We start from the raw sequence: 9,978 nt of genomic DNA, 5'->3' as shown, positions 1-9,978 counted from the left end.
AAAGAAAGAAAGAAAGAAAGAAAGAAAGAAAGAAAGAAAGAAAGAAAAGAAAGAAAAGAAAGCAAGCAGAGAAGGAGAGAAGAAAGGAAAGAAGAAAGAGAGAAAGAGGGAAGGGAGGAAAGAAGAAAGAAAGAGGGAAGGAAGGAAGAAGAAAAGGAAAAAGTGATTAATGTTGGGTTACATTAAGGGAGGTATACTCTGTTTGGGTGTGAACACATCTGTTCACTTATGAGTAAGATACATTAGTAAGTACACTGATAAGTTAGATTGTACCCTGAAGAAAGAAATCAGAATAGTTAAGGGCTTTTAGTTCATATCCTATGAGGCTGTAGATGTAGGGAAGGGAGATGTTTATCCTGGAGAAGACTCAAGTAAACTTAGCTAGAAAGGCTGTCATGTGGAACCAGCAATATACTTTATTTTTCCCCAGGGGAAGAACTAGGAGCGATGAATGGAAGTTGTAAATAAGTAAATTTAGGCTTAATACAATGAAAAACTTCAAAAAAAATTAGAATGAACCTAAAGTGGAATCTGCTGCCTTGGAAAGTAGTATATTCATCCTTATTGAAGGTTTCAAGCAGTTTGGACAACTGCTTCTGCAGTTGTGATGGGAGTTCTAGAGGATATGGGTTGTACTAGATGGCCTTAAACTACTATGTTCTATAATTCATCAGAAGTCATTTAACTGCTCTGAGCCTCAGTTTCTTCATCTGTAAATAAGGGGATTTAGATGCCTTTGAGATAACATCCTACTCTAAGTTTCTGATCTATGACACTTTTCGTTCTGATCCAGAATGTATCACAGCACACATGAGGTCCAACCAGGAGTTGGACCGCAGACTGATATCAGTGGCTCCAAAATGAGGCATACATTGTTTTATATGGTTAGAGTCCTTTACAAATGCACCAACCTAAGGTAAGTAGATGATAAGCATCTTTAAATATATTAATCATGAGTAATCTAGAGAGGAATGCAGACAGAGGTTGATACAAAATTTCTTTGGTATTCAGTAGTACACTGTTAGATTTATCAGTTCCCCACCTATTAACTGTTTCCTTAGAATCATAATATCATAGATTTAGAATTGGTAGGAAACCTGGGAGTCACTAGTCCAGCCAGCCTCTAATTTTACAAATGAATAAAGAGAGATGAAATGATTCATTCTATTAACACAGGGCACCTCTATTTATTTCCCTCTCTTCCCCTGTTCAGCATATACTACCTGCCACATATGCCCCTGGAGTTAATATTAGATTTAAAGTGACCACCAGATAGGGGTTCATGATTTTATTTAACTGCAGATTATTTAATAAAATTTACATTTTTCAATAATAATCCACAGCCCAGATTTGAGACATACTGAATTAAAATGATGAAGTCTGGGGATGATAAAATCAAATCCTTCTTCCATATTACAGCCACTGAACATACTTGAACACAACTAACATGACATCTCCCTCTCAATGTTCTCTGCTAAGAAACCCTTTGGAATGACAGGGCCTTTAGAGAAATAATGAAATCAATCATAGACGGGCAACAGAGTCCCAGCTATTTAGAGCACCTGGTGGCACAATAGCAGGGCCTGGAGTCAGAATGCCCTGAGTTCAAACACAACATCAGATACTTGCTAGCTATGTCACCTCTAGCAAGTTACTTAACCTCAGTTTCTTCCTCAATAAAATGGGGATATTAATAGTACCTACCTCCCAGGGTCGTGGGGAGAAGTTAGCAAGGTAATTTGTAAAGGATTTAGCATAGGTCCTGCAACACAGTATGTGGTATATCAATGTTAGTTATTGCTATTGTCATTATTACTAATTTCCTACTTGTAAGGCTGTCAGACAATAGAAGAATAGACAATTAAATTGCCTTTTAAATAGGAAAGTTTAGAGACAAATATACAAACCAACCCAGCAAAAGCAGAAACTTGAGATGTTCAAAAGGACATGATCAGAAGAGGTCTTGCTGAACTGTTAGAACAGCACTGTGTCAAACCTTCACTTAAAGACTTTAGGTCAAAGGAGGCACTGGAAAAGCTTCATAGATCACTAAGAAACTTTGGGTGCTATCTAGCCCCCTTATTTTACATGAGAAACTGAGGTCCAAAATTAGTGACTTGTGCTAAATGACACAGAAAACAAAGCTCCGATCTTCCCACTACACTACGCTATTTTTCTTTATTTAAAAAAAAAATAGATGAGAAGCAGAATTGGAAAAGTGTTTTTGCCCACAAATAACACAGATCACCTAACTGCTGTGGTTGCTGCTGCTGTTGTTATTTTAAGAGACTAAGCCCTTATTTTAGAATTAGGATGACTTTTACAAAAAGCTTTTGTTAACGGTTCCATGCGGTTTACTGGGAAATGTTTTTTAAGTGACAGTCTTGAAGTCCAGGTAACTAAGGTTTTTGGCTTTTTCCAGACATGACGGGAAAGCAAGCGGGAAGCATCCGCAGTGAACAATTCAGGTAATGACCAATTTGGTTGACTAAACAATGGACGCTCGAGTTTCGAAAATAAGGTCCTAAATTTAATTTATCTCCCTTTTCTAGGGCATTCTTCTAGACAGCCTTCTTCCCGCCCTCTACTTTAAAAATTAGACACACATATTGGTTCTGAGTCTATTCAAATAAGGGTTTGTGGAAGTCTAATGTCTAATTGGATGAAATAAAATAACTCTAGGTAAGTGGGAAGGACTATGTAAATTAACAGATTCTAACTCTACTTTTCAATTGGTTTGTTCATCAAAAGATGTTTGCAACCAATCAGACCGCGTCGTTTACTCTACCTCCTGAAGGTATAATAACTTGCTGCGCCATGGTTAGTACAACATTTTCTTTACAGTCAGAGAATTGGTATCTGAGGCCTTTACTTCTTTTGCAGCTCTACGTTTTAGACAGATTATTCACCGACCATGTCAGGCCGTGGAAAGCAGGGAGGCAAAGCTCGCGCCAAGGCTAAGACTCGGTCCTCCCGGGCCGGGCTCCAGTTCCCGGTTGGCAGAGTGCATCGTCTGCTCCGTAAAGGGAATTACTCTGAGCGGGTGGGAGCTGGAGCGCCGGTGTACTTGGCTGCTGTGTTGGAATACCTCACTGCTGAAATCTTGGAGTTAGCTGGCAATGCTGCCCGCGACAACAAGAAGACGCGTATCATTCCCCGTCATCTTCAGCTGGCCATCCGCAATGATGAAGAGCTCAACAAACTGCTGGGCAAAGTGACCATCGCCCAGGGTGGAGTGCTGCCCAATATCCAGGCCGTGCTGCTGCCTAAGAAGACCGAGAGTCACCACAAAGCTAAGGGCAAGTAAAGCTGCCAGATTCTATAGAGAACTGTAGAAATTATTTCGAACCCAAAGGCTCTTTTCAGAGCCCCTCACGGAGGCAAAAGGGAGCTTGTGTACACTCAGTGCCTGAAGTTTTATTGCTCATATGTAAATAGCTCGTTTCTCCATGCAACCCTCATAGGCAGTAGCAAAAAGGTTTGCGTGAAACCAGCCTCCTTCTGCTCTCGCCATTGTCCCCTAAAAATGACATGACGGGACGTTAAAGCAGAAGGGATATTGAGTCGAGCCTTGCATAGTTGACATCAGGAACTGGTGAAACAGCGCTAAGTGATTTGTCACTTTGCACACAGCTAACGTCTGGGGCTATATTTGAATTCAGAAAGGTCGAGTCTTTAGGACTTAAGGTCTAGCACTTTGGTCATTGCGCCACCTAGCGGCCCTGGAAGGGATATTAACGTGGAATCTGCAGAGGGGCACACAGCCTAGTTTGCTGGGAGTCGTTACTGAAGGTCAGACTCAACTCGTGTGGAAACGGGCAAGTAAATATTAAGTGCTCTTGTGGTACACACAGCATCATCATTTACAAAGGAAACAAGCCTTGTGTTAGTGCCAGAATAAAAACCACAGCCCAGGTCTCCTGATTTTCAGACCCAGATTTTCAACTTGCTGTAACTTTTGAGATGTGGCCAAAGGTCACCTGTTGTGCTTACAGAATATCAGACCCTGATCACATAGCCGAGGGGGATTGGCACGGTACCTCTCAGTTCTTCACAATTACACTGACTTGGAGTTCATTGTTCTCCATGGGAAGCAGTTTGACCTTAAGTGGAATAGAGCAGTGGATTTAACTAGAGCTCCAACCAGTGATTCCCTTGTCTTTCAGCATCAGGCTCTTGCCTTCTCCCCACCTCTAAGTCAGATCTGAGGTCAGTTTCTGCCTCAGCTAAGTCACTTCCCTTGCAGTTCTAAAATTGATCCTTTGATATAAAAGGGAACCTTTTAAAAAAGAAATTCAGTGATGTGCAGTAAAAAATCAAAATCTTACTCAAACATTCTTAAGTCATGTACAGTAAACAAAGAAAACTTGCTTTCCATACTTGGAGAAAATTTCAGCAAAGTATAGAGATTGTACCTCAGATTACATTGATGTTGACTCCCAGGTGAGGAAACTCCCTTTACCAATGCATGTCACCTTCTCTGAAATTTATATTCTTAGTAATATAGAGCACTAAGAGGAAAAGTAACTTACTCAGGCTCACACAAGCCACTGAGTCAGAAGTATGTCTTGAACCTAGATCTGGGTTCAAAGGTTAGTTCTCTAGCCAACCACTTTGATATAATAACTCTCAAGTATCATAACACTGGAATTTTCTCTAGGTGTCTCTATCTTGAAAAATTATATCCCATTCAGAAGTCTGGAAAACAATACATTTTCAAGTCAAATGTTTCAAATTTTGATTAAGAAAATATCACTGCACCTGAGATCCACTAAAACAAATATCAGAGTCTGTTGCACTTATTTGAGATTAAACATTCAATGTCTCGGGCTTTCTATTCAAAAATTGGCCAGGTACCAGCCATCCAACCCTGTGAGACAAGGGAGTTGGGGGAGGGGGGGCATGTGTCTTGGAATGAAAAGGTGTCTATCTCAGCATCTACTAAAGAAGCAATGTTTTGAGTCCTAACTCTACCAGTAATGAATTATATCACTTTGGGTAAGTCACTTTCTTTTCAGTTCAACACCACCAGTTCATAGATAAGGAAACTAAGGTCCCTTTCAGCTCTATATCATTCTATAATTCTAAGAGATCCTGTTCACCTAATTCTTGCATCATGTACAGACATGAGCAAAAAAGTAGAATTTGCAGATTTTTGTTAGAAGGAAAATATTTCATATATATTCTAAAATTAAAGCACTAGATCTAAAAGAGTATTCTTTACATGTAGTTACTTATAAATATTTATTGTGGATACATGGGCTACATCAGGGAGAGACTGAAATTTGCTCTTAGTGTGCATGGGAAGTAGACACCTTGGCTTTAATATGTCCAGACTTGGAAAACATCTTTGACTCATCAGCATTGTTTGGGGCCAGCTCCAACTTAGTCAAGCTACTATCAACATACTATATACAAGAAGCAGGGACTCAGTACTGAATACTTTGTCCCTAAATGTTTGCTGTAAACATCCTCTAAAGATTTTCTCAGTCATATATCTTCTTTTTTTATTAAATATTTCACAACAGGCAGTAAGGTTTCAAGAAGGAAAGTATTATCTTCTCTATTTTCCAGAAGAAAAAACAACCTTTGTTATATATTAGGGTTTTTTTTTTCTCCTTTCTCTTGAAAGATCATGGCATAGTGACAATAGTACTAGACCTGGAGTCCAGGGAAGCATAGATTTGAAGCCTTCCTCCTGACGGTTAATGACTGTGTGATCATAATGGTACAGAAATGCTATTACTACTACTAATACTACTAGTACTACTACTACCACCTCTACCCACTAATCTTCAATCTCTCCCTGTCTACTGGCTGCTTCCCTGTTGCCCAAAAACATGCCTATGTCTCTCCTGTTCTCAGAAAAATACTCCAGATCTGTTGCTTCCTACTAGCCATCAACCTCTATCTCTCTTCCCTTTGAAACCATCTGCAATTAGTGCCTCGCCTTCCTTTGCGCTCATTATCTTAACTCCCTGAAGTCTGACTCCCTGCCTCATCATTCACTACTCTCTCCAAAGTTACTAATGATCTCTCAATTGACAAATTTAATGGCCTTTTCTCAGTCCTGTCATCCTACTTGACCTCTCTGCAGCCTTTGCCATTATTGATCACCCTTCTCTCCTTTGAAACTCTCTTCTCTCTAAGTTTTTGTGACATTGCTCTCTCTTGCTTCTCCAAACTGTCAGCTTCTTCTCAATCTCCTTTGCTGGATCTTTACCAGGCCATACCTCATAACCTCAGGTGTCACACAAGACTCTGTCCTGGGCCTTCTTTTCATCTCCCTCTATGTTATTTTATTTGGCGATCTCATTAGCTCCCAATGAATCAATTTTCTCTATTCAGGTGATTTTCAGATGTTTTTGTCCAACTAGGGTCTTCTTAACCTCCAATCTTAAATCTCTAACTACCTATTGAACTAGATTTCTCATAGACATCTTAAATTCACTATTTTGAGAAATAACTCATTCGGACTCAGGAGGGATGAGGTTAAAAGGCCAGTTTATTACATAGTTGCAACCTCAGATGGTCTATGGACCAAGATACATTGTACCAAAGCAGGAGTTCACTATTTACCTCTAATCCTGGCTGCAACATCCATCCTCTTATTTCCTCATTGGCTGAGTAGTCCAGAGTGTACAACTTTCCAGTATGCTTATTATACATCTACCCCTTAATATGTCTTCTCTCCTTCTTCATATATCCCATGTTCAGAAAATGGCTTCTTAGCCCCTCTTGGAGGTAGAGAAGCTAATATTTATAAGCCTATTAAGCATGCACACTCTTAAGCAATGCTTAACCTTTGTCCTACTTACTACCTTCTAACAGCAAAACAAGATAAGACCACCTTTATCCCATTTTAATTAGTTACTTTTAGTGGTTGTTTCAATTTTATGGAAACTTTTGTTCTACTTAACTTCTAACAGTAAAACAAGACCGTCTGTATCCTTTTTACTTAGTTACTTTTCTATGTGCTCTAAATTTATGGAAACAAACATTTTCGTTATATCTCTGAACCATTTATAAAACTAAACTCATTATCTTTCCCTTCAAATTCTCCCTTCTTCCTAACTTCCCCATTACTGCTAAGGACCCATAACCTATACTGAAAAATCTGAGTTATCTTTGATATGAGAGAGGAAAAATCAGTTGATTTCATCAGCTACCAAGTCCTGTCAATTCTACCACTAGAATATCTCTGACATACATTCTCCCCTTTCCATCAGATCAAAACCAACTTTTTATCCTGTCTGAACAAAAGAAGTAATTTTTTCTCTATTTTCCCTTCTTCCATCTCTCTTCTACAATGCTGCCTGATTAATCATTCTTATATACAAATGTAGGAACTTCAAGAGAAAATATAATTTATTTTCAAAAACTCCCTATGATTGAATCATGCTTTCACTTTATTTGTAGAATTCAAAAAATTATCAAAAAGGGGGGGGAAAGCTGCCATATTATACTCAGAGTTCTTATTTTTAAAAATTATGTAAATTGGGTTCTGAGAGCTTGTAAGGAAGACAGTGGTTTTACAGGTATTATACATATATCCATTTCTGCCAATCTGAAGCCATGTGAAAGATCCTGCATATTTACTATCTGCACTATTATACAAGTCCGAGAAAATATAATGGTAATGAAGTGCAGTCTCTAGTGAAAACCTTCATTTGTGCCCGCCTCACCCCCCACCCCCGCTTCCAGGCTACCACAAGTTTGAAGCATGTTGTAGGTGTGGATCAGAATCTACTCACAAACCCCCTACAATGTTTCTTTTACTAACCAATCAGAGGACAGATGAGTTTAAAGCAAAATATTTAATTACTTGCCAAACCTATGCTGGTAGATAAAAGCTATTAAAACCCTGATTGATTGATTGATAAATGTGGATCGAATGAACTTCACAGGAGGAGAGGTGAATGAGAAACAGGGGTAGAGCAGGGCCTGGAAGGGGCAAGGGAGAGCAAGGAATGTTCCAATTCCTTCCCCCTACTGTTCCCCTTCAGGTTATCAGTGAAAGTGCAACCAATGCTGAAAAGGTTAGCCAGGGAATCTTTGTCATCAGGTCTCAATGAGTATGAAAACTCAAAACAAAAATTATTACTTCAACATATTTTTTCCTTTGTAATCTTAATGCATTTTATTCTGTGAATTTAAAAATCAGCATTTTGAGAGTGTGTCTACAGGCTTCACCAGATTTTCAAAGAATTCCATGATGAATAAAGCTCAAGAATACCTTCACGAAGATAAGACTGAATTCCAAATCTTGCATTTAAAAGCCACAATCTGTCTCCATCCTTCTGGGAGTAGCTGCCCTTGCAAGGCAAACTGTGTGCCCAGTCAGTGGAAATGAATGAGACTTGGCCTTAGCATCAGGACAGAGTTCATTCACAGCAACACCTCTAGAAGAACAGTTTGGAAAAACTTTTCATGAACAGTGGTTTAGGTGATAGTATCTGGTTATGTATCCATTGACTAACAGCCTAAAATTATTGGCAGCTTTTTACTTATGCCCCCACCCATTGGGACAAGCTTCATAACCAACCAGTCATCAAAATACCCCAGTATCTCTCATTTAAATACACCAAACTGTAACTCGATTAGACCTTTATTTTCTTCCCCCAAAATTTTAGACTTTGCAGGGTTACGCAGTCCCTGAAGCCCACCTAGTCGGCCCCTGGTTTTCAAAGAAGTGTTTTCAAAAGACGTGCGACCAAAGCTCAAGCGAAGCCACAAGGAGCTACTCCATCTACGTGTGCAGTGTACAAGATGCTGAAGTAGGTCCATCCTGACATGGGCATCTCATCCAAGACTATGAACATCATGAACTCGTTTGCCAAAGACATCATCGCTGGCAAGGCGTCCCACCTGTCACAATACAAGAAGTACTCCACCATCATGTTCTGGGAGTTCCAGATGGCCGTGTACCTGCTGCTGCCCAGGGAGCTAGCCAAGCACACCGTGTCTGAGGGTGGCAAGGCTGTCACCAAGCACACCAGCTTCAAGTAGGCTTAACACTTTGTTCTAGAGGCAAGAGAGCTTCTTGAAAAGGGGATGAAAACTGTACCTGTGTTTTAAGAAAATCAATTCTGCATCTGTGTGTAGAATGCATTGAGGGTAGGGGAAGGTTATATGAAAGGAGACTCTATAATAATAGAAAAGAACAGATTAGGAGAGAATATGGAAGAAAAACTGAAAAGACTTGGCAACTACTGGATATGGGAAGATAAGACAGTGATATATGAAGGATGAGGGACACTGAGGAGCAAAAGATGACTGAGTCTGTGAACATATTTGATTGGAAGGTGCCTTGGAACCAACAAGAACATCCTGATACAACTATTTCTTCCCACCCTCAACCTAGAGAAGATTTACCTAAAAGAAGACAGAGCTGCCCCTGGGATCTGATTGGTCTCAACTTCCCTGATGGAGAAGTTTATACTCCTCCAAGCCAACAGAGTAGGCCCAGGACAAAATTGCCCCTGGGACATAATTGGCCTGAGGTTCTCTGATGCAGTTTCCCCATTCATCTACTTCTGGGGGCATAAAAAGTCCCAACTACTTGGATTCAGTACCTCTAAGTGGGTTCTTTAAAGCAATGGTGTCAAACATGTAGAAACATCCCTGTGGACTGGGTATTGACTTAGAAAACCACACATTAACATTTTATTTCTATTTTTTTTAAATTGTGTTCAACATTTCCCAGTTACATTTTAATCTTTTTCTGTTTTCATTGGGAAGTTTTACAGTATTCAGACCAGAAGTTTGACATTTCTATCTTAAGCTTCAATCTTAGACTGCTATCTCCACACCAGATAATTTTCCCCAGGGAGGTGGGCTTCCCTTCCCCCTTGGTGTCACTGAGAAAGAAGCTAATTGCCACTATATCCTTGTGTTTCAACAAAGTAAATCTCCTTTGTTAAACGTTCAATGACTTACAAGTACTGTATTTCATCCCATTGTGTAACCAAAACTAAA

General features: G+C 39.6%; 1 protein-coding gene and 1 pseudogene across 1 annotated transcript; both read left to right on the top strand.

Moving 5' to 3' along the window:
- The first annotated feature begins 2,856 nt into the window (after window positions 1-2,856).
- LOC114039383 (histone H2A type 1-D) lies at window positions 2,857-3,307 on the top strand. Its single transcript, XM_027857100.1, has one exon. The coding sequence runs from the start codon at window positions 2,915-2,917 to the stop codon at window positions 3,305-3,307; it is 393 nt and encodes a 130-aa protein (XP_027712901.1). The 5' UTR covers window positions 2,857-2,914.
- Window positions 3,308-8,695: 5,388 nt separating this feature from the next.
- Window positions 8,696-9,128, top strand: LOC114039384 (annotated as a pseudogene).
- The last annotated feature ends 850 nt before the right edge of the window (window positions 9,129-9,978 follow it).

This window comes from Vombatus ursinus, unplaced genomic scaffold (assembly GCF_900497805.2).
Source record: "Vombatus ursinus unplaced genomic scaffold, bare-nosed wombat genome assembly UNPS02011916.1, whole genome shotgun sequence".
NCBI classification, from domain to species: domain Eukaryota; kingdom Metazoa; phylum Chordata; class Mammalia; order Diprotodontia; family Vombatidae; genus Vombatus; species Vombatus ursinus.
This window is presented reverse-complemented; position numbering and strand designations above follow the sequence as displayed.